Raw genomic sequence first — 26496 nt, 5'->3', positions numbered from 1 at the left:
TTGTTTCAGAGACTCAGATTAGACAAGTGTTAGACCTGATATTGTTACTCAGGTATCTGAGGCTCTATAGTTTTTTCTCCTCCATTTTCTTTCAAATTGTTGTTCAAAATGGAAAATTTTATTGATTACTCTTCAAGTTCACTCTTTCTTTTCACACTATTTCCATTATGGAGTCCATTCAGAGTTTTTTAATTCATTATTTGTTTTTCACTTAGTTCATCCTTTATTCTCCCTCCATATCCACAGGCACTACATCCTCAGACTAAACCAATCAAATATGAAAAGTATTTTGGAAAAAATTCCAAAAAGTTATAATAAGCACATTTGAATTTGCTGCACTCCAGTAACAATTTATATAGCATTTACATTTTATTAGTTATTTTAAGTAATTAAGACTTCCCTGGTGGCTCAGATGGTAAAGCGTCTGGCTACAATGTGGAAGACCCAGGTTCAATTCCTGGGTTGGGAAGATCTCCTGGAGAAGGAAATGGCAACCCACTCCAGTATTCTTGCCTGGAAAATCCCATGGATGGAGGAGCCTATTAGGCTACAATCCATGGGGCTGCAACAAGTAAGTCAAGGAGGATTTAAAGTATAGGTTATGCATAGGTTTTATAAAACTACCATGCCATTTTATATAGTAATTTGAACTTCCTCTGAGAATCCTGGAAGCAAACCCCTCCAGACACTGAAGTACAACTGTGTATTGTGGCTAAGACTTTCTCATTTTTTCCCATTATTTTCCATTGTGTTTGCTTTGCCCTTAGTTGCTGGAGCATTTTTATAACAATTTCTTTAACATGTTTGTGAAGACTTCCAACATTCATGTCATCTCAGCATTGCTGTCTGTTGATTCTCATAGTCCATAGGGCTTGAGATTTTCCTGGTTCTTTTTATGCCAATTAATTCTGAATAGTACCCTGCAAATTTTTAAAATTTATTTATTTTTGGCAGCACTGGGTCTTCGTTGCTGCTCAGGGACTTCTTCTAGTTGTGGCGCAGGAGCTTCTCATTATGGTGGCTTCTCTTGTTGTGGAGCACAGGCTATAGGGGGCTGGGCTCAGTAGTTGTGGTGTACCGGCTTAGCTGCCTGTGGAATTTTCCCAGACCAGGGACTGAACCCATATCCCTGCACTGGCAGGCAGATTCTTATCCACTGCACCACCTAGGAAGTCTAGGATAGGACTTCCTATACATTTTGACTATTATAAGTCTCTGTGTTTTATTTATATTCTATAGAGACTGCTGATGATTTGTTTTAGGAGATAATAGTTTCAAGCTGCAAGTTTCAACAAACCTTCTGTGAGTTGTGGTTCCAATACCAGTTCAGTTTTCAAATTCTTTGTAGGGCTATTTGGAACTATCCAGTATGTGCACCAAAATACAGTGACTAGTTTAAGATGCTGGTTATGGTTTATGACACAATTCTCAAAGTACATAGGCAGCTGTGACTCTGATCCATATACGTACAGCTCAGGAATAAACTTAGAAGTTTTGTGAGCTCATCCCACTCTGAAATCATCCAAGTGTATTTTGTGGCTGCCTAGGGCCCCCCTTTCATTGTCACCCAGCAAGAAAACTGAGGCTTCGTTCACTCATATTTCCTACAACAATGCTGAACAGAGAAGGCAGGGGAAGTGGGCGAGTGGATATCAGGATATTCACCATTTCCCTTAGGACGAACAAGAACTCCTCTAATCAAACAGGGATGTTTAACTCTGCATTTTTAGCAACCACTGCTGTTCTGCTACCACTAGCGCTCTGCTACTGCTGCCTTAGGACTTCTAGGGAGACTGGGGCAAATGAAAATAGAAAACAAAAAGAAAGGCCAAAAATGGGGAGATCCCTCCTTTTCTGAGAGTCAGAAGAAACTATTTCAAATAGTGGTATAACTAGAGGGCAATCTGAGCTCTCTGTCTACACAAATACCATCTTCTAGATTTTGAGCAGCACTGACTTCAGGATTCTGCTGAATATCAAGCTGGACATATGAAAAGGCAAATGCCACAAGGCAGGTAAAAGATCCACCAGAAAGCTCTATACTACAATATTCTAAGCACTTTCACAGTGAAAGCCATTCAAGTGCCAACCAGGCAGAGTAATGAATCTTTATTGAACACCTAGGATTTCATTACAGACTCCATAGAATCATGTGATCTTACTCCAGTAAGATCTGTGGGACTGTGATTACAATGGATTTCACTCCCATGATTAGGTTTTACTATAAAACACATGTGACTTTAAGAAAGGGAGGGACTTCTCTGGCAATCCTATGGTTAAAGCTCTATGCTTCCACTGCAGGAAGTGCAGATTCAATCCCTGGTTGGGGAACTAAGGCTGCACATGCCACATAGCATGCCCAAACAAAACAAAAAGGGAGGGAGATTATCCTTCATGGGCCTGACCTATTGATGAGCCCTTAAAGGGACCAGATCATTCTGGCAGGAGATTCAAAGCCAGAAAAAGATTTAATGCTTGAGAAATACTCTGTTTCAAGAATTGAAAATACAGCCAAGAATAAGAACCTGAAAGATTCTGAGGACAATTCTCCAGCAAAAGCCATCAAGGAAATAAGAACCTCAGTCCTATAACTATAAGGAACTGAGTTTGGCCAATAATTTGAATCATCTCGGAAGCAGATTCTTCCCAAGAGCTTCAGTAAGTAATGTAGCCCAATTAACATCTGGATTTCAACTGTGTAAAATTATAAGCAGAAAACCCAGCCACACCATGCCTAGACTTCTGAACAACAGAAATATGAACTAACAAATATGTGTTGTTTTAAGCTGCTAGGTTTGTGTTAGTTTGTTATACAGCAAGAAAAAAACTAATTTAAGGGGCTGTAATGAACTTAATGCCAATAAATTTAAATAAATTTTAAATTCTTCAAAAGATGAAAATAATCAGAGTTGACACAAAAGAAATAGAAATTATGACTGTCTATCTATCCAGTAAAGAAATTAAATTTCTAATTAAAAACATTCCCACTAAAAAAACCCTACATTCAGGTGCTTGGAGTAAATTCTACCAAATATTTACGGAAGAAACAATACCAATCCTACTTAAACTTGTTCAGAAAACTAAGGAGGAAAAGGCTTCTTACCTCAATTTGTAAGGTCAACATTATCCCAATTCTAAAATCAGAGAAAGATATTATATGGAAAGTACAGATGAATATTCCCCATGAGCACAGACATAAAAATGCATACCAAAATATTAGTAAGTCAATATCAGCAATAGATAAAAAGGCTACTACATCTTCAACGTGTAGTACATAAAACTTTTGAAAATCAATCAAACTGGGGCTTCCCCGGTGGCTCAGTGGTAAAGAATCTGCTTGCCAATGCAGGAGACGCAGGTTTGCTCCATGATCTGAAAAGACCCCACTTGCCAGGGAGCAACAAAGCCCTTGTGCCACAACTATTCAGCCTGTACTCTAGAGCCGGAAAGCCACAGCTACTGAGTCCACAGGCCGCTGCTACAGAAGCCTATGTGCCCTAGAGCCAGTGCTCTGTAACAAGGGAAGTCAAGGCAATGAGAAGCCAGCACACCGCAATTGGGAGCCCCCGCTTTACAATTAAAGAAAAGCCCATGCAGCAGGGAAGACTGCGCACAGTCAAAAAAAGTAATTACATTATAAAAATGAAAAGGAAATCCAATTAACAGACTAAAATATAAAAGCTACAAAATCATCTCAATAAATACAGAAACCTATATGCAGGTCAGGAAGCAACAGTTAGAACTGGACATGGAACAACAGACTGGTTCCAAATAGGAAAAGGAGTCTGTCAAGGCTGTATATTGTCACCCTGCTTATTTAACTTCTATGCAGAGTACATCATGAGAAATGCTGGACTGGAAGAAACACAAGCTGGAATCAAGATTGCCAGGTGAAATATCAATCACCTCAGATATGCAGATGACACCACCCTTATGGCAGAAAGTGAAGAGGAGCTAAAAAGCCTGTTGATGAAAGTGAAAGAGGAGAGTGAAAAAGTTGGCTTAAAGCTCAACATTCAGAAAATGAAGATAATGGCATCTGGTCCCATCACTTCATGGCAAATAGATGGGGAAACAGTGGAAACAGTGTCAGACTTTATTTTTCTGAGCTCCAAAATCACTGCAGATGGTGACTGCAGCCATGAAATTGAAAGACGCTTGCAAGAAAAGTTATGACCAACCTAGATAGCATATTCAAAAGCAGAGACATTACTTTGCCGACTAAGGTCTGTCTAATCAAGGCTATGGTTTTTCCTGTGGTCATGTATGGATGTTGAGAGTTGGACTGTGAAGAAGGCTGAGCACCAAAGAATTGATGCCTTTGAACTGTGGTGTTGGAGAAGACTCTTGAGAGTCCCTTGGACCGCAAGGAGATCCAACCAGTCCATTCTGAAGGAGATCAGCCCTGGGATTTCTTTGGAAGGAATGATGCTAAAGCTGAAACTCCAGTATTTTGGCCACCTCATGCGAAGAGTTGACTCATTGGAAAAGAGTCTGATGCTGGGAGGGATTGGGGGCAGGAGGAGTAGGGGACGACAAAGGATGAGATGGCTGGATAGCATCACTGACTCAATGGACGTGAGTCTGAGTGAACTCCGGGAGTTGGTGATGGACAGGGAGGCCTGGTGTGCTGCGATTCATGGGGTCGCAAAGAGTGGGACACGACTGCGCAACTGAACTGAACTGAACTGAAATACAGAAAAAGCACTGGACAAAGTGAAACTTTTTCTATCCCTTTTAGTATAAAAACTCTCAGCTAAGTAAAAAGGGAAGAAAAATTCTTGAATAAAGGGCATGTGTGAAAAACCTACAGGTAATATTGTACTTAAAGCTAAAAGACTAAATGCTTTTCTTTACAATAAAGAACAAAACAGAAACATCTACTGTGATGGCTAATTTCATTTATCCATTGACTGGATCTTGTGGTGTCCAGATATTCTGGTTATTTCTGTGACAGTGTTTTCTTTTTGATAAGATTAACATTTAAATGGTAGGCTGATTAAAGCAGATTACCTTCCTTTGAGTAGGTGGCTCTAATCCACTCAGTGGAAGAAATGAACAGAACAAAAAGATTGGCCCTCCTGAGTGTAAGACAGAATTCTTGCCTGACTAACATAAGCTCTTCCTGGGTCTTGAGCATACAGAACTTCCAGAGGAACTACACCATAGGTGCCTCCTGTTTCTCAGGCATTCCAGGTGGCACTAGTGGTAAAGAACCAACCTGCCAATGGGGGGAGGCAAGATATGCCAGTTCAATGCCTTGGCCTGGAAGATCCACTAGAGTCGGAAATGGCAACGTGCTCCAGTACTGTGGCTTGGGAAATCCCACTGACAGAAGAGCCTGGCGGGCTATAGAGTCAGACACAACTGAGCGACTAAATACAGACAGACTCAGAGTGGAGCTAAACCATCAGGTCTTCTGGTTTTCCAGCTTGCAAACAAACTTCACAGACTGTGGAACTTAAACACCTCCATAATTATATGAGCTGACTCCTTAAATAAATCTATGTGTGGTGGACCTTCTTGGTGGTTCAGTGGTTAAGAATCTGCCTGCAAATTCAGGGCACATGGGTTCTATCCCTGGCCCAGGAAGATTCCACATGTGCCACTATTACAGAAGCCTGCAGGCCCTAGAATCTGTGCACTGCAACACAAGAAGCCTGCAAAGCATAACTAGAGAACAGCCCCTACTTGAAGCAACTAGAGAAAGCCCACGTAGCAACAAAGACCAAGCACAGACAAAAATTAAAAATCAATAAATCTGTGTGTATGCATATATATATACACACAAATACACATACACAAACACTCTATTATTATTTTTCTTGGGAGAAACCTGACTGGTATGTTTACTCTCATCATTTTTATTCAGTATCACACCAAGGTCCTAGTCAGTACATCAAGAAAAGAAAAGTTTGGAAAGAAAGAAGTAAAGTTCCCTGCTCTTCATCTACCCCTAATCTTTTTTTTTCACCTCCAGATTTCTCTTCAACATTATACTGGAACTCCTAATCTGAACAGCAATTAAAAAAAAGAAAGAGGGATGTACATACAAGAAAGTGATGCCATAATTGCATTAACTTACTTCAATTCATCTATGTAACTTCTCTGAAAAGAGAAAAAGGGTAAAGGAGGGAGAACCAGAGAAGCAGATGGAGTGGGGAGGGAGAGGGTACTTTAAATACTATATTAAGCCCACTAGTCCTAAAAATATATGACCACAAACAATAAAATCAATCCAGCTTAGAATAGCTGATGGAAGTTGGTAAAACCTATAGAAATAAAATGTTACTCATAAGTAATCTGTCAAAGACAAAAATAAAGCATAATGCTCAAGAAAAATAAAGACATATAGTAAATGCTTCTTTGGTCTTCTTTAGGAATAAACTGAGTAAGGATGAAAGGCTTCAAAGAAACAATAGCTAGAAAAGAATTAAGTAGCTAATAAATAACAATAACCTAACAAATGGGAAGATTAAGTAGTAATTCCCATTTTTAGAATGAAAATTACACATGGATTCATACAAACCACTAAGCAAAATGATACATATATGTTTAAAAAAAAACACCCCATATGTAAAGGTAGGTATATTGAGGGTATATTTGCCAATATATGACTTCTGCCCTTAGAAAAGTAATATCCAAGGAACTCTACTGAATATTTAATAATCCAGAGAATCATCTAAGATATAAAATCAACAAATCAAATTATAGATTAATATATATATAACATCATCCCTTTTCTTTAACAAACCAACCAATCAATAAAATAAACACGACCATAAGTTTATATATATTTGTATAAACATGGAGGTCACTCAAGGCTTATTGACCTTGAATCCCATGTGATGGTAAAGAGATGAGGAGAGATCGACAACTTCTTTCTTAAATCATATTTGGACTTTTTTTAACTGCTGCAACAATCATGTTATACTTTTACAACTGGAAAAGATTAAGAAAGAAAATTTAAATTCAACGGAAAAATTAAATTACCATTAAAATAGAAAAGAAGGCTAGTTGGTCTTAAAAATTAAAATCTAGCTAAGAATATAACAGAAAACACCCTTATTTTAATGACAGCTACCCAAAGAATCTTTAATGTCCACTTAGAAAAACAAGGCATTGGTAATCTTTGGCAAGGTACTCCTGAATATATCCTCATGCCAGCAAACATCTCAAACTAACTGAATCTCTTTCTTGGATCACAAAACTATTCACTTCATTTCCTGCCAAGCAAAATAGAGGAAAATGCACGCTTTACACTTTGAAGCAAAATGCCTTGTTAAGTCTTTACTTAATTGTAGGGGTGGTGCAATAAATCCCCATGTGTTAACAAGTTGTGGTCTACAATGTAGTCATCTATTTTATTTCAGGAATGGTATTACATTTTCTGTCTGTTCAGCAAGTTTAAAAAGAAAAGAAAAAGGCAGGGGGGTGGCGCCTAAAAGAGGCTGAGGGAAGCTCTGACCAAAGCTGAAAAAGAAGAATAAGCCTGCACAGAAACATGTGACCTACAGTTTTGGCTTAAATTTCACTTGCTGAATTCTTGATCTAAACCAATTTCTTTTCCATAACATACACTGGGGAAATGTCAATCTATCCAGTACATCTCCAACAATGCAAAGAATATTTTAAAACAAAGATTTATAATTTTTCTATAATAAACTGCCATATTCTATATCCTGTAACTGACCAAAATGGATAACATGTAGTCTCCCATCTGTCCTTAACTGAGCATATTAGTGAATTCAAACAGAGCAGAAGACAAATTCAAATCTAAACATGTACTCACTTTTACAGTTTCTTCTGTGTTAAGTTTATTTCCTTTAACCAAGACAATTTGGAAAGGATTGTTATTTTCCCAGACATGCTGGTAAAAAATGAAAAAATACAGGGTATTAATGTTTAATTTTAATTGAGAATTCATTTAATTACTCATTTCTTAATATTTAATTAAGAAATGAATATTTGAGGCCAACAATGAAACTGCCTTGTCAGTTCGCATGTGCACCGGTAAAATAATGAAAATACAACTCTGAACTAACAACTGAAAACCACATATATTAACTTAAGCATCACAACCACTAGCCCTTAGTTCTCAAGGTAAAACAATACAGCTACAAAATTCACTAGACACGATAAACAAATGGTATTAAAAGCTTTGGATAAATAAAGAATTGACAATATAAATTAATATACAGGTAATATATTAATTATCAAGGAATGGTTTTTCTTAAGACGGAAGAACTATTTAAAAACTGTTAAGTACTCCAATGAACACAAATTTAAAGGTCTGCTTTATAAAAATATTATATGCTAGAAGAAATGTCTTTGTTACATTTAAAGTCTAAAAGTTCAATAAGAAGAAAACAGACAAATTACACCAAAACACTATTATAAGCTAATACAAATGAGATACACCAGAAAATCAACTATCTCAGCACACCTAACTTTTCTACTGGAATGCCTCAACTTGCTCTCTGAAGTCTTGCATTTAGCTCTAATCTCAAAATATACTCAATTTGAGGGCATTTTTATTTAGCACCTAAAGATAATCAAAAACATAAATGACCTATTTAGAATCATATGTAGCTTGGGTATGGAAAAATAATAGTAGCTTTAAAAATTACTATTAATAAATGGTGATGGATCTTTACCAAAACATGAATTAGTTTCCATAGGAGAACTGAGCAAAGAATATGTGTGGGAGGATTAAGCAAACAACCTAACAACAGCAACAACAAAATAATCACATGGCTTTTAAGGTCACTAAAAGTTCATATGTGAAACTTACAGAAATAATTCGAGTTTTCTTTGGTGGTAAAGGAAGAGGGAGGTTAGATGAATTTCGATTTATGGCAGCCTCTATGGCAACCATTTCCTGTTCATACAGCTTCTTGATCTTGCAACATTCCACAAGTATAAAATGGGGCAATGTTCTGTTCATCACACAGTTCCGGATATACTACAGTGGCAAGGGAGAGTAAGGCAAGGATTTTCAAACAAAACTTAAATCAAGAGAAAAATAAAATTAGGCTGAACAACATCAGAACAATGTTGAAAGTCTATATTAACAATTCAATGTCAAAGATATGAGAAATTAAAATCAAAACATAAAATAGCTATCATTAAGTGAACACCTAAGTATCTAAGAACTAGATACTTCTTCTACGTCAGAGCTAATCTTCTTAACTCTGAAAGACAGATTTTCCCCCTTTAATAGATTATAGAACTAAAAACCCAAAGGCTAAGTTACACATCCAGTATCTCTAAGACCTGGATTTAAATCCACCTGACTGAATTTTTTTGTTTGCTAAACCTTAGAGAAATATGTGTCACAGTATATATGTTGTTTTGTTTTGTTTCCTCTTTTCTGCACTCCATACTTGACAGGATGACCAACTGGCATACTTTTCCAGGGGCAGAACTTGATCATAGACTGTGATGCTACAGTGCAAGCTCCGGCCAGTAAGTGAAAAAAGGTGAATATGCAGTACATGAGTAGCCATTTTTTTAAAGTCCTGAGGTGGCCAGCTTTCCATGGATCCCTGAGGTAGACGTGGTACCTTATTAGCACAGGCCTCAAGGCAACCATTAGTGTCTTTACATCAAAAACCTACTGGCTATCCAAGTGTGATGCTCAGTTTCATTTCCATGAAACCAAAATAACTCTCCAGAGTCATATAAAGAAAAGAGTGATTGTTTACAATACCAATGATTCTAACAAAATGAATAAAAAGACAATGTATTCCTCACCAGAATAAATTTCCTATACAGATATAAAGTGTGGTTCACTTTAGACAGTATAAAGTATACAGTATACTGCATTCAATTTAGAACCTCTGAAAATACATTTCTGATATTAAAAAAAAAAAATTTCAAGAATGGCCTATATGTGGGAATTAACATGATACTATGATAAATATATTCATGCAAAAGCTTTTCACTATGAAAGATGCATCATTCCATTTCTTTCAAAGTCCTTCACCTACATTCTACATTTTCTTTCTCACACAACCTTGCACACAAAAAACCCCATAACAAAACGCACACATGCTTTTAGTTTTCTTTGTAATAACAAATTCCAGTTTGGGCAAAACAATATACTTTCCCCTTGCTAAGGTTTTTTTTTTTTTTTAAAGTATTAAAGAAGCAGAAGGCTACTTAAAAGATGGCAGAACATGAAGGGAAGAAGTCAATACTTTTATGTTACCACCAAGCACTTTTCATCTTCTTCCTCTCAGGGTTAGAGTTCAAACTGTCAGAATGCCACAGATCCCAAAGCTTTGCATGAAGGTTATAACTGCCAGAAGATTTTCTACCTACTAAACCAAGAACTAAAGGCTACACTAAATACCTGAAAAAAAGAGAAGGGAGATATAAAATCCCCTGTTACCTGGCTAATAAAGCAGAGCTCCTTGTCAAAAGAAACATCACTTCATAACTGGCAGGTCATTATCCCTCTTGCTTCATACAAACACCAAAAATCACAAATAAAAGTAATCAAATACTTTTCTAAAATTCAGTTACTATTTACCTCTAATGTGTCACTTAGTCTATTATTCTTTATGCAACAACTATTTTCAGTCTCCAAATGTAATTTCAACAAAAATACCTTCAAGTTCCTTGAAGGCAAAATCAGGATGCTCCTCTTTAAATAGCGTACCTTATGGTTGGGGAAGGCATCTCTCACTACATGTATCTTAAACTCCACTATACTCCAAAAATAATCTGAGGCACTTGAATGCTCTGCATAAGACATCTACTCAAAGAATTCATAAATGGTAAATTGACAGTTAAAACACATACCTGGAACTGAATTAGTGAGTGATCACCAAACACATATTCTACTCTCCCACTGACTTGCAACACATAGTCATAAGGGCTAACTTCATCTTCTTTCCCATGAATAGTTAGACGTTTTTGGATTGCCAATTCATTTATTTTGATAGGATTCATATTAGGAGATACCTGAAAACTAAACACATCCTAAAAAGGAGGGTAGAAAAAAGAAAGCAATTTTATATTTACAGTGAAAATATCACTCTTTACATTTGTACTTATTAGTAGTATTATTTATACCACACTGTATCCAACGAGACACAATGCTTACACATATACACCCTTTACATTTAATGTTTCAGTACATTTTCTTCACTCCTAGCAATCTTGGAAAATCATTTTTTAACCTAAATGAGTACTTTGTTACAATTCATCTCATGTTTACTATAGTGTCCCCACATGCTGGTTCCCAATGCTGGTCATCAGCAGTGATGCTGAAATGGCCAAATAAGGATTCTACAGAACTGGGCAGGGAGGGAATACATGCATGATGGTTACCAAACGTACTTTACTCTGAAATTTTGCCATTCCTAACATGAATGTTTATTCAATTAGAAAACAGTGTTGGTAATAAATCATGATATAGGGTATTTTTAAAGGAATAATAGCCTTAAAAAAAGCTATAAACTCTATGTGACCTGTCAAATTGATTTAATAACTTTAAATTTTACTATTCTACATGATCCAAAACTCTTTTGGTTTAGCCTCTGGGAAATAGGTAGCCAGAAGAAAAGGAGACTAAGGAGAGATATAGATATATTTCAATTAGCTGAATACATGGCATGTACAATAAAGGGAGACTGAATGGATACTTATTCAAATAAGAAAGTATAACCAGAAACCAGAAATCACAGAAAGCCACTATGAATTTCTTTTGATTTTTTAAATACAATATTTAAATGTGTTCTTGCTCCCAATGAAAATATGCTATCAATATTTTATAAGCAGAACACTCCCCATAGCTAATGGATATATCACGTTAGGGACACAGGCTATAAAGAATGGTGAAAGAATTATTATATAAAGAGCCTGCCAAGATGATCTCTAAACTCCTTTTACTGTTAAGTTCTATGATTGCTTGGAATCCAGTAAGATTTCACAATGAAATCTTTTTTTCATTTTTTGTGACTTTAGAACACTTCTTTTCACATATAATCAATCTGTTACAATGATGATGGGCTTCCCTGGTACCTCAGACAGTAAAGAATCTGCCTGCAATGTAGGAGATTCAATCCCTGGGTTGGGAAGATCCCCTGGAGAATGCATGGCTACCCACTCCAGTAATCTTGCCTGGAGAATTCCACAGACAGACAGAGGAGCCTGGAAGGCTACAGTTAGTTCACGGCCTTGCAGTCAGACACCACTGAGTGACTAACACATGTACACGTAATAACGATCATATTAAAATTTATATATCTAGTAGAGATTTGACCCATATGTGATGAAATTCAGACTGACCTAGATTTCACAAATTGCCCACAGTCAGTATTTTCAAGCTGGATTCTAATTACCTTCTAACAGTGAAATTCCTATTTCAGCTCTTTCAGCAATGCACGATTCTTTACCACTGAGTCACCTGGAAAGCCCTCAATATACAACAGTTACTGATAAAGGCTTTGTCATTTTTATCTTAGTAACTGAAGGACAAACAAAATATCCCTGCTCTCATACCCTAATTCTAAGGCCAGAGCCTAAATGATAAAATGAGTATACTTGAAACAAAAGGAGAAACAGAATTTAGCTTGTGAAATTCTACGAACATTCAGATACAGATTAACTGTATATATTCTCTATTATAATGCCCAATTCCATATCAGCACTTAGATCACATATTCATAGAATGCAAAATTAAGAAAATAGAAAAAAGAGCTCTTTTGATCAAATCTTTCATTTTATAAACAAGAGAAAAACAACATGAGAAAATAAATTATATCTACATTATTTACAACCAGGATTGGCAAACTTTTTCTCTAAAGAACTAGACTTTACTGACAAAAAATGAGTCTCTATTGCATATTCTTCCTTTTCTTTCTTTATAACATCCCTTCAAAATTGTTTGAGTTTTCTACATAACCTTAAAAACCATTCAAAAACACTGCAGTTTCTGGACCCTGATATAGACAAAAATGCATCAAAAAACTGTATGTGTGCAAAGGATATGTCACTTTAGATTGTCATACCTAATCCTAAAATATATTTCCATCTTAAGTCTAAAATGATCTTCGACAGTGTTTACTAGGTGAGCAACAGCCTCCTCTAAGATTGGTGCTGCATTCTGGGAAAATTCACAAGTTTATTATAAAGTATTTCTTAATATAATACTACCTGACAATTTTCAAAATGAACAGCCACAATGAGCTTTCCTCCATAAAGTTTATCTTCTAAATTTTCAGGGATGGATGGTTCAAGTTCAGGTGGATAGGTATGCTTTAGCCAATCCATCCAAGATAATCCCACAAGCGACTGAATCTTTTCCTCACTGAATCTGCGCATTTTTATTCGGAATTCATTCACTTCAGGATCCTTCAAGGCATCAAATTCATGCAGACCTAAACAAAAATTTTAAAGGTGTCATTTTGAGTACCTAACAATAAAGAGAATACAAAATATACTTGAGGAAAGCTAATTTGGATGCTCGATTTTTATGAAATTAAAAAAAAAAACTAGGTAGGAAAATATTATGAAACATAAGAATACTCAAGATAAAATAATGAATTTCATGTATAGAAGATGAACATACAATTAAGATTTCAAAAGAGTACAAACTTGAAACCGCTTAAAGAAATATAGTTGGTTACCAATTAAAAAAAGATAATCACTGAAACTCAGACTACCATTTTAAAACCACACCTGAAAAGAGCTGCATGTTTTCTTTACAAATCAAAATACATTTAAAATATCTAACAAAGGCTAAGAATCTGAAAATGTTACAAATAAGCCTAAAAGTCAAGCTATTACTGAAAACTCAGTAAACTTAAATTTTATAAACTTTTAGTTTACTGTGATTTTCCAACAATCGTTACAGTATATCAATTAGTGAAAAATCTCATAAATATAAAATTCTTTGTTGTATGTAATTATGAGTTATTTCTGCCATGAAGTGACATATAACAGCTTTTTCATAGCTTATACTTATTCTAATAAATAATTCTAGAGATTTAAAATAAACTGAACATGCACACATTTTTATATGTACATTAATTTTTATGTATCAGACTGGCAAACACTTTGATAAAACCTTGAGCTGTAAGGGGTAGAAGAGAAATGAGCATATTTAATAACTAATTAAAAATTACACGTACAAACACACATTTTGACCTGGAATTCCAACAGGAGACTTAGGACAAACCAGTGAAAGTCAAATATGCTCCCAAGACCAATCACGGAAGATGCCTAGCTTCTTCTCGGCCTACCTCTGGGCCTACCTCCAGCTTCCCACCGCCAACAACGTCTCATCAGGCAAACAGGAAAGTCAACCACTTTCTCCAGAATGAAACTAAATGACTCCCCTGCCTGACTCTGAGTTACTGCCAAACACAAAGTTTCTTTATTTTGGCAAGCTGTGATTAAATATTATGTTCTCAAATTTGAGTGGTTATTTTCCACACACCTATGGAAATAATTTTTCCATAGTAATGTATGGTTTTTACAGTAGTCATGTATGGATGTGAGAGTTGGACTTTAAAGAAAGCTAAGGGTCAAAGAATTGATGTTTTTGAACTGTGGTGTTAGAGAAGACTCTTGAGAGTCACTTGGGCTGCAAGGAGATCCAACCAGTCCATCCTAAAGGAAATCAGTACTAAATATTCATTGGAAGGACTGACGCTGAAGCTGAAACTCCAATACTCTGGCCACCTAATGTGAAGAACTGACTCACCTGAAAAGACCCTGATGCTGGGAAAGATCGAAGGTGGGAGGAGAAGGGGATGACAGAGGATGAGATGGTTGGATGGCATCACCAACTTGATGGACATGAGTTTGAGCAAGCTCTGGGACTTGGTGATGGACAGGGAAGCCTGGCGTGCTGCAGCCAAGAGTCGGACACAACTGAGCGACTGAACTGAACTGAACCGATGGAAATAATTGTTCAAATAACATGATAGAAGTACAAAAATGTTCACTGTTGCTTTCTTTATTATAAATAAGAAATTGGAAATAACCTAAAGATAATCATTAAGACATGGTTTAAAAAGTTAAGGTATACCCATACAGCAATGCCACATTGGTACAAGCGATAAAATGCATGAAATGTTCTGTTATTAGGGGGAAAGGTCACAGATATATTAAATTTACAAAGCAGGGACAGAATGGGTCTCACAAGATTCCTTTTATGCAAATTCAAAAGAAAGAATATAGAATATGTATACATTTTTGCCTTGGAAAGAAACTTGAGATAATATTAACAACATTTTATAGTGTTGGAGAGGGAAGCACAGTAAAGCAAGCTGTTACTGTTGATTCCACAAGACACAACCAATATCATATTTTAAAAAAATATTGTATCATTTGAATATATATATATATGTCAATGAGTATTACCTTGATAGCACACTTATCAGCATTGTCTACTGACATTAAAAGTTATCATTTTTAAAATATTAGCATTGATTTGTGATATTAAATATAAAAAATGTTTTAAGTTGCATAATACAACAAAGGTAAAATCCTGAGGGTAAAATGTAACTTCATGGATACTTTAACAAATTACTCTAAATCAGTTATGAAGGAACCATAATTTAAGTTAATGGCTACAGGATCTATAAGAAGTAGGTAGAGACATTTATAAAGTAGATTTGACATGACTTTTTTTTTAGTAGATAAAGGGCAGATCATTTGATTTTTGTTAGATCCTCTCACAATCCATTTCCATTCCCCAATGTGAATAATTTTTCTAAACTGAAAATGTAATGCTGTAATGCCCCTATTTAAATCCTTTCAATAGCTTCCCAAGTGCTCGTATGAGTTCTCTACTTTTTATATGACTTGGATAGGCCTGCATACTCTGAAACTGGTTGCCTTTCTGAACTTCCTGCTTATCCTGGCTGTCCCCGTCAACAAATCATAGTCAATTTCTTTTATTCCTTGAATAGACTATCTTTCACATATGCCATTCCCATTTGCTTTTCCTTCTTCCAACCCCATTCACCTGGTCAACTCCTAATGAGCACTGAAATCTCAGTTTAAGAGCATCTTCCTGTCTTACCTAGCTGAGAGAGGTGACCCTCCTCGACTCAGAGCAGCAAAGTCCACATCACCTAAGTTCACTGCTATGGTTCTCAAGTAAAAACACTCAAAATAAACTGCTGAATTGCAATGCTATCATTTTGGTCATTTTTTTCAATATATTACAAATATAGGACTCTTTCCATAAAACTATGAGACTCAACTGAAAAGTACACATTTCTTTCATTTATTTCAGACTCACTAAATCCCAATCTCTTGAGAATTCGTATTTTAAGAAACTGATGAATGGGCACCTAATCTGTGACAAAGGAGATGAGAATATTCGATGGAGAAAAGACAGACTCTTTAATAAGTGGGAAAACTGGACAGCTATATGTAAAGGAATGAAATTACAGATGTAGAAACAAGCTTATGTTAATGGTCACTGGTGGATGGGCGGGGGGAAGGAACTGAGAGATTAAGATTGACATATACACACTGCTACATATAAAATGTATAAGCAACTAGAACCTGCGATATAACACAGGAAACACTACTCACTAATGTGTAATGGTCTATATGGGAAAAAAATCTAAAACAGAGTGGCTATATGTGTATGTATAATTGAGTCACTTTACTGTACACCTGACACTAACACAACATTGTAAATCAACTATGCTCTAATAAACTTTTTTTTTAAAAGAGGAAACTGTAGAAGCCTGAATTTGGGGACTCCTACAAAGATTTCTTAAAAATAGAATCTTTTTCAAAAATAAAAAAGTTAGGCTGAGTAATTTTAAACCTAGTTAATTCCCTATATGTCTTGTGTATGAAAATTTGATAGCAAAGCTTAAATCTTAAGAGTACTGTATAGTTTACAATCAAATAGAATTTTTTATATTAAAAAGCATTGAATGAACAATTTCTACATACTACAGATACCTTTAAAATCCTTGGACTATATATTTCCGTCATTTTAAGGAATATTAAGGTGAAAAAGGAAGTGTTCAGATACCTTTATCAGAACGCTGACAAAATTCTCTGATCAAGATTTACTGCTGGGTGTTTGACGAAATTAAGGAAAGAGTGACAAGTACCTTCACTACAGAGAATAATCAGAGCCCCAGCATCAACGCTGTAAATAATTATTTAGAATACAGAGAAAATACAATGATTAGTCATATCATTTTTCAGGAAAAGGTATTTTTAGACCCATCAGGGCAGTTATGTCTGTAAAGGGTCTATTCTTTTCTTTGAGGAGGAAGAGGCAGCAAACTCTCGCTCCTCAAGTTAAACTGAAAGAATTGTTTATTGTTTTCCCAGGAGGCATGACCTCACCAAGTCCCGGCTGTAGTCATCACATACAAATCAGCAACTGCAAAACTTGACTTGTTGAGTATTTAGTGGAAATTCACTCTAAAACATCAAAACAGATTTACTCAACTTCGTAAATGAACGTTAGTGTTTGAATTTTTGTATACAATCATAATGCTAGCTATCCTAAAGAATTGAGGATCTAAAGTATATAAAACTTATCATTCAAGTTGCAAAACATACTGAATAAAACCTTTGTACAATAAGCTTTATACTAGATAAAATATGATGCATTGTTTAAAGAAAGAAAAATTCAATTCTAATATATATTAGATCCCTGTGCTAAAGTTAGAATTGTCAAATTTTTTAAAAAAGTATGTCCTTTCTATTTGAATTTTAGATAGTGAATGACTTTTTAGCAATAAGAGTATAACATGAATCTCCTGTATTTTTATATGATAAATCTGACAAGCACAGATCAACATAATGGTGGCTCATGAATCCATATGCTTTGGAGATCAAAATCCAAATAGAACACAATGATCTAAGTTTTCAAAAGATGGTCAGTCTCAAAAAGACACCTATACGTTAACTGATAAATGTTAACTCTATCTGTGACGTGAACCTTTTGAATTATCAAATATTTCAGCTTGTCTAAATATCAGCAGAAAAATACAGACAAATAGTATTTCATAAACAACTATAAAACCCTTAAAAATAACTGTATCAAAATATTATCAGGGGATATTCTTATTCTGGATAAGACGATAAGTGATTTTTTATTCTTTCTACTTTTATATATTACTCTTCAACTCAAAGGAAAAACTTCTAATGGAGACTACAGTTTTAAAAAAATCTTTGAAGCTCTAGAAAATAGGAATGCTTTCTACTGAAGCTATCAATATATTTTTAAAAGATCTGTAAGGTATACAATTACAAAACTACTTAATGGGGAACAAAGTTACTGCCAAAGCAAACTAGTTATAATCTGAAATAATCAAACGTTTTTAAAAAACAGAGTGTCACATATAAATCAATAAGCCTCTGTTCTAAGCACTCAGAGAATTTAGTCCCCCAATGTAATCATCAGAATTTAAACTACAGGGTAAGATCAAAGAAAAGTATCTTACAGAGAATTGTACTATAGTATTCTGAATTTGGACTAAGATCATGGCATCTGGTCCCATCACTTCATGGGAAATAGATGGGGAAAGAGTGGAAACAGTGTCAGACTTTATTTTGGGGGGCTCCAAAATCACTGAAGATGGTGACTGCAGCCATAAAATTAAAAGACGCTTACTCCTTGGAAGGAAAGATATGACCAACCTAGATAGCATATTCAAAAGCAGAGACATTACTTTGCCAACAAAGGTCCGTCTAGTTAAGGCTATGGTTTTTCCGCTGGTCACGTATGGATGTGAGAGTTGGACTGTGAAGAAGGCTGAGAACCGAAGAATTGATGCTGTTGAACTGTGGTGTTGGAGAAGACTCTTGAGAGTCCCTTGGACTGCAAGGAGATCCAACCAGTCCATCCTAAAGGAGACCAGTCTGGGTGTTCACTGGAAGGACTGATGCTGAATCTAAAACTCCAATACTTTGGCCACCTCATGCAAAGAGTTGACTCACTGAAAAAGACCCTGATGCTGGGAAAGATTGAAGGGAGGAGGAGAAGGGGACGACAGAGGATGAGATGGCTGGATGGCATCACTGATTCGATGCACACTGAGTTTGGGTGAACTCTGCGAGTTGGTGATGGACAGGGAGGCCTGGAGTGCTGCGGTTCATGGGGTCGCAAAGAGTCAGACAGGACTGAGCGACTGAACTGAAATGACCCTGAATTTGATCAATATAGGCAGCCAATCCAGACCCAACAAATTGGATTACCTCAGTTACAAATTGGATTATCCAACAAAATTACCTCAGTAATCCCTTGTAGTATGTAATTCAAGTTAATATCTTGTCTAAGGCAGAATACCACTGGTCCAGTAAACACCTAAGATTACTAGAGCAAGAGTGACTGCTCCACATTGTATTATTCACAATTTTCCCTGGATTTAATATGCAAAGAATATGGACTTGACTTGCTATAAAAATAACTTCTACTTAAAAGATAATTTTACTTATGAAGTAAAACTTATGGAAACTTATCAATCACCTTAAAGTCTCAATTATCACAGAGAGCTGCGTATAAATTATGTTCATACTTCAGGGGTAGTTCACAAGAAACTGAGGATGCATCTCTTACAAAAGGGCTTCTCAAACTAACTGAGGCAAAGGAACAACTTTTTTATTTCCAATCTGACAAAAACCAATACTTTTATAAAAGAAGAAGAAGTCAAAGACATATAGACGGCCAAAAGGCACATGAAAAGATATTCAACATCTCTAATTATTAGAGAAACACAAATGAAGAGTACAATGAGGTATCACCTCACATCAGTCAGAATGGCCTTCATTAAGAAGTCTACAAATAATAAATGCCGGAGAAGACGAGGAGAAAATGGACCCCTCCTACACTGTTGGTGGCTATGTAAATTGGTGTAGCCACTGTGAAAAAAATAGAATACAAGTTCCTCAGAACAATAAAAACAGAGTTGGTCCACGATGCAGCAATCCCACACCTGGGCATGTACCCAAAGCTGTAATTCAAAAATATGGATGGTTCCCTATGTATTCAGAGCAGCACGATTCACAAAGAAACAGCCTAAATGACCATCAACAATAAATGGATAAAGAAAATGAGGTATATATACACAGTGGAACACTCAGCCATGAAAAAGAATAATGCCATTTGCAACAACATGGATGGACCAAAAGGCGATCATACTAAATGAAGTAGAAAGAAAAAGACAATACCGTATGTTATCATTTATATGCAGAATCCAAATTATGACACAAATGAACTTATATACAAAAAAGAAATAGATTCATAGAGAAGATACTTATGGTTGCCAAGGAGGATGGGGGTGGAGGACAGATGAACTGGAAGGTTGGGGTTAGCAAATGCAAACTATTATATCTGGAATGAATACACGACGAAGCCTACTTACTGTGTAGCACAGGGAACTATATAAAATATCCTATGATAAATCATAATGGGAAAGAATGTGCAAATGAATGCATGTATTATATGTATGTGTATATAAAATTGAATCATTCTTTGTACAGCAGAAATTAATGCAACATTGTAAATCAACTATACTTCAATAAAATAAATTAAAAAAATAAGTCACTGGAAAAGAAAAAGACAAACTTTAAAAGCCCTTTTTGTGGCAATATCACATTGTTAGAGAAGTTTCTAAAGATTTATTTTTGATTTCTGTTTTTACTCTATCTAACACTCGTAACATAAATACCATAGACCACTCCTTGCAAAGCAATGTTATAGAGAGTACTTATTACATGTTTATAGATTTATCTGGCAACAAACATTAAATTCATACTAAGAATTGTTTAAATTACCTCTTCCTATAAGGACTCCAATTTTTGAGTCTAATTTTTCCCCTGGGTCACAACTTCTTGTCACTAATTTGAGAACTGGAAGAAAAGGTCTGACATCACAGAGTCTTCTTGTTTCATCTTCGAGCTCCTCATATACAGCAGTTTGATTCACACATGCAAACATATAAGAGTCGATTTCCATAAGGAGGTTAAACATTGGGTAATTGGTAACTTGTTTCCATAACATCTGCAGAAAAAAAAATCAGACATTTTATGAAATGGAAATACTTGCTCAAATGTACAGAGACATATCTACAAGGATGCTCACTGTAGAACTTGTTGGAAAACTCAAAAACTGAGGACAAGCCATATGTTTAGCAATACTGGTTTGGTTAAATGAATTACAGAATATTACAGGACTATGAAAATAAGATAGACAAACAGGGTAATGCATAAAGTATACAAGGTATATCACAGTTGGTTTCTTTTAAAACAGCAAATTGGAAGAGAATACGAATAGTATTAACCCTCTCTTATAAAATAACAATGGTATAATTTTAAAAATACATTTTAAGAAACTAAAGTATTAAAAGTAAGTATCTATGAAGAGCAAGAATCAATGAAGACTTTCACATTCAGCATTCTTGTAAACATAAATAACTTCTAATAAAAAAAGAACATTTAAAGTATGTATCATCTATCACTTTCACACAAAATTTACATTATTTCTGTCCTGAATTCTTTTCTGTTCACCAGAGTTATCTCCATTAACTAGGATTGCCCTGTCAGGAAGAGCACAATCAATCTCTCATCATCTCTGAATTCTCCTAAATGAGATCCTATAAAAGAAGGTCACTATACAAATACAACGTGGATTACATATTTTAATTGCAACCAGGACAAAAGCCAACAGCTGAAAAATGAAAATCATGGCCAAACCTCAGATTCAGTTACATAAAACAGAAAAAATCAATGTTAGGCAAAAAAGAAGGAAAGAAAATATAGGTAAATTTGATTTCATCAAAACTTAAAACTTTTCTGTATAAAAGGACACTATTTTGAGAGTAAAAAGGCAACCCACAGAATAGAAGAAAATATTTTCAAAATATATATTTCACAAGAGATTACCATCCAGAATACATGAAGAACTCTTACAACTCAACAACAAAAAAACAACTGAATTAGAAAATGGGCAATGGTCTTGAACAAAAATTCTAAAAAAAAAAAAGTCCACAAGAACATGAAGAGAACGTGATAGTATTAGCCATTAGGGAAATGGCTAATAAAAATTAAAATGAGGTATCACTTCACAACCAGAAGAATGGTTATTTTTTTAAAAAAAAAGAAAATAAGTTCTGGCCAGCATTTTGAGAAACTGGAACCCTTGTGCATTTCTGCTGGGAACGTAAAATGGTATAGCCACTATTAAAAAAAAAGGTTGGCAGTTTCTTAAAAAGTTAAAACAGAATTACCATATGATCCAACATATGGAGAACAAGGATTCATATTGAAACTTAAACATCAATGTTAAGAACAGCATTGTTCTCAATAGCTAAAAGTTGAATATAACAAAAATGACCAACAAAAGATGAATGAATAAACAAAATGTGGTATATCCATACAATACAATAATATTCAGTCTTAAAAAGGAAAGAAATTTGGACACATAATACAACACGAATGAAATTAAAAAGACTATGGCTAAGTGAAAAATGCAAGAGACAAGGCTGACTGTTGTGTGATTCCACTTACATGAGGTAGCTAGAATCAATACTAGAATGGAGATTACCAGCGGTTAGGGGAGCAGAAGTTTATTATTTAGTAAGTACACAGTCTGTGTTTACATGATGAAAAGTGTTAGAAATGGATAGTGGTAATGAATTGGGGCTTCCCTGGTGGCTCAGAGGTAAATGGGTCTGCCTCTAATACAGGAGATCTGGGTTCGATCCCTGGGTCAGGAAGATCCTCTGTAGAAGGAAATGGCAACCCACTCCAGTATTCTTGCCTGGAGAATCCCATGGACGGAGGAGCCTGGTGGGCTACAGTCCATGGGGTCGCAAAGAGTCGGACATGACTGAGCGACTTAATGAATTGGACAACACTGTGAATATACTTAATACCAAAAATTATGTGCCTAAAAATCACTGATTAATTTTAATTTTATTTTGCTACTGATAAGTCACTCCCGGAGGAGACACCCACGACTGAGGTCAGGGGCAGCCGGGAGAAGCCACCTCGCGCCTGAGGCCAGGGGCGGTAACCCTGAAGAGTCACCCCGAGCCCGAGGCCAGGGGCAGCAGCTGGGAGGAGCGACCCATGCTCGAGGCCAGGGCCGGCGGCCGGGAAGAGCAACCCAAGGAGCAGTGGCTGAGCAGGCACAGGAGGGCCTAGAGGAGCTATCCCATGCTGAAGGTCAGGAACGGTGGCAGTAAGGAGATACCCCTCGTCCAAGGTAAGGAACAGCAGCTATGCTTTGCTGGAGCAGCCGAGAAGAGATACTCCACGCCCAAGGTAAGAGAAACCCAAGTAAGATGGTAGGTGTTGCAAGAGGGCATCAGAGGGCAGACACACTGAAACCATACTCACAGAAAACTAGTCAATCTAATCACACTAGGACCACACCCTTGTCTAACTCAATGAAACCAAGCCATGCCTGCGGGGCAACCCAAGACGGGTAGGTCATGGTGGACAGGTCTGACAGAATGTGGTCCACTGGAGAAGGGAATGGCAAGCCACTTCAGTATTCTTGCCTTGAGAACCCCATGAACAGTATCAAAAGGCAAAATGATAGGATACCAAAAGAGGAACTCCCCAGGTCATTAGGTGCCCAATATGCTACTGGAGATCAGTGGAGAAATAACTCCAGAAAGAATGAAGGGATGGAGCCAAAGCAAAAACAATACCCAGTTGTGGATGTGACTGGTGATAGAAGCAAGGTCCGATGCTGTAAAGAGCAATATTGCATAGGAACCTGGAATGTCAGGTCCATGAATCAAGGCAAATTGGAAGTGGTCAAACAAGAGATGGCCAAGAGTGAACGTTGACATTCTAGGAATCAGCGAACTAAAATGGACTGAAATAGGTGAATTTAACTCAGATGACCATTATATCTACTACTGTGGGCAGGAATCCCTCAGAAGAAATGGAGTAGCCATCATGGTCAACAAAAGAGTCCGAAATGCAGTACTTGGATGCAATCTCAAAAACGACAGAATGATCTCTGTTCGTCTGTAAGGCAAACCGATCAATATCACAGTTATCCAAGTCTATGCCCCAACCGGTAACGCTGAAGAAACTGAAGTTGAATGGTTTTATGAAGACCTACAATACCTTTTAGAACTAACACCTAAAAAAGATGTCCTTTTCATTATAGGGGATTAGAATGCAAAACTAGGAAGTCAAGAAACACCTGGAGTAACAGGCAAATTTGGCCTTGGAATGCGGAATGAAGCAGGGCAAAGAGTAATAGAGTTTTGCCAAGAAAATGCACTGGTCATAGCAAACACCCTCTTCCAACAACACAAGAGAAGACTCTACACATGGACATCACCAGATGGTCAACACCGAAATCAGATTGATTATATTCTCTGCAGCCAAAGATGGAGAAGCTCTATACAGTCAGCAAAGACTCTGATGCTGGGAGGGATTGGGGGCAGGAGGAGAAGGGGACGACCGAGGATGGGATGGCTGGATGGCATCACGGACTCGATGGACGTGAGTCTGAGTGAACTCCGGGTGATGGTGATGGACAGGGAGGCCTGGCATGCTGCGATTCATGGGGTCGCAAAGAGTGGGACATGACTGAGCAACTGAACTGAACTGAAGTCACTTCAGTCGTGTCCAACTCTGCGCAACCCACATACAGCAGCTCACCAGGCTCTCCCGTCCCTGGGATTCTCCAGGCAAGAACACTGGAGTGGGTTGCCATTTCCTTCTCTAATGCATGAAAGTGAAAAGTGGAAGTGAAGTCGCTCAGTCGTGTCTGACCCACAGCGACCCCATGGACTGCAGCCTTCCAGGCTCCTCCATCCATGGGATTTTCCAGGCAAGAGTACTGGAGTGGGGTGCCACTGCCTTCTCCAAATTTTATTTGACAACAATATATTAAAAAAAAATTTTTTTAGATGAGTTTCAATAGTTAATTAAGCTTCAGCTATAGACACAGTCATCCATACCTGTCACTGGTGACTAGAAAAATAAATGTACTCTCTGCACCTGTCAGGTGCCTAAAACAATTTTGAATTTTTTTTCACTTCAGGGATCATACAGTTCTAGAATTTTTATGGCTCCCCAATGAAGAAGCTTGGAAGACAGCTGAGAGGCTGTTCCAACTCTAGTACTTTGTCATAAATTTTTTTTCTTAAAAAGATCACAGTCCTATACTGGGCTTCCATATTGGGTTCAGCTATTTGAAATACATTTAAGAGAAAGTTAGAAAAATAATTTCACTTAAAAGTCACAGTCGTTACAAATCAAACAGCACTCATCAATTCAGTTGAAAAAAATTAGCCAACAAACAGGCAAGCCTTGTTATATGAAAGAATTTGCTTTCAAATGAGGACATACCATTCATATGGGGGTGGGGAGGCAGAATCTAGTAAACAGCAGAAAATCTCTTCTTCCCCGAGAGTGACCATGAAAACTAGTGGGGATGGGACAGAAGAAGGGGAACAGAAAAGGAACGAAAAGGAGAAAAGAAACGACAAACCAAAAGTCACATTTATTTAAAAAAAAAAAAAAGTGACAAATTCAAAGACAATAAGTACAAAGACCTTACCTTAAAACTTTCTCTGACAATGTCAAATTCCTTTTGATAATCTGAACAAATCTTTCAAACTAGCCGACATAAGCTAGTGTGTCTTAATTCAGGTATCACACGTGGATTTTTTTTAATTAAAAGTGAGTAGGAGTGAGAATGAATTTGTTTATTTATATATATATACATACCCATACAGAAACACACACACACACACACGAAATTGAAAGTGGCTCAGCCATGTCCAACTCTTTTCGACCCCATGGACTATATAGTCCATGGAATTCTTTAGGCCAGAATACTGGAGTATGCAGCCTTTCCCTTCTCAAAGCAATTTTCCCAACCTAGCGATTGAACCCTTCCGCATTGCAGGTGGATTCTTTACCCACGAAGCCACAAAGAAAGCCCAAGAATACTGGAGTGGGTAGCCTATCCCTTCTCCAGTGGATGTTTCCGACCCAGGTATCGAACCATTGCATTTGTTACCAACTGAGCTATCAGGGAAGCCGTGTGTGTGTGTCTGTGTGTGTGTCTGTGTGTCTATACACATATAAACCAGAAAGAAGATCCAAGACAAAATGTGGATTGAAATCTTTAAAATATAGTAACTTACAAACTTCCCTTAAATTCGTCATATGATTTACATGAATACCATTCTAAAACGGAGGAATATATCCTCCAAGTGATAAAGTAAGTAAGCTAGCTTTATAGAAAGCTCACCTAGTAACATACCTGCTTAATACAGGAAATGGTAGCTTCACGAGGCACCTCCAACTGGATATAAATCCCAGTGGGCAAAAGAAAATCCACGGGTATGGAGCCATCAGATGCTATCTGTGAGTCCACTGCCCAGATGTCAAGGACGTCTGCCATAGCAGGAGGCATCATGAAGTAGAAGCACATTCATAACCACGGGGCTCTAGAAATCAGTAGGTAAAACAGTGAATTAATAAACCAGATTTTATACTAAAACGTGATAA

General features: G+C 36.6%; 1 protein-coding gene across 2 annotated transcripts in view; it reads right to left on the bottom strand.

The window, feature by feature from the left end:
• PIK3CB (phosphatidylinositol-4,5-bisphosphate 3-kinase catalytic subunit beta) overlaps positions 1-26496 on the bottom strand; it is a 184145-nt gene that overhangs the window by 73382 nt on the left and 84267 nt on the right. Inside the window, exons 3-8 of one of the 2 annotated variants that reach the window (XM_069564200.1) lie at positions 26249-26435; positions 20782-21007; positions 13168-13391; positions 10810-10989; positions 8795-8965; positions 7793-7870 (exon numbers count right to left, since the gene is read on the bottom strand). In XM_069564200.1, the coding sequence (XP_069420301.1) occupies positions 7793-7870; positions 8795-8965; positions 10810-10989; positions 13168-13391; positions 20782-21007; positions 26249-26419 (1050 nt within the window). In that variant the 5' untranslated portion in view covers positions 26420-26435. Of the gene's footprint in view, positions 1-7792; positions 7871-8794; positions 8966-10809; positions 10990-13167; positions 13392-20781; positions 21008-25326; positions 25403-26248; positions 26436-26496 lie in introns of those variants that run through there. The other variant, XM_069564211.1, reaches the window with a different exon arrangement.

This window comes from Ovis canadensis, chromosome 1, assembly GCF_042477335.2.
Source record: "Ovis canadensis isolate MfBH-ARS-UI-01 breed Bighorn chromosome 1, ARS-UI_OviCan_v2, whole genome shotgun sequence".
NCBI lineage: Eukaryota > Metazoa > Chordata > Mammalia > Artiodactyla > Bovidae > Ovis > Ovis canadensis.
The sequence above is the reverse complement of the archived record's forward strand: the minus strand, read 5'-3'. Positions and strand labels throughout refer to the sequence as shown.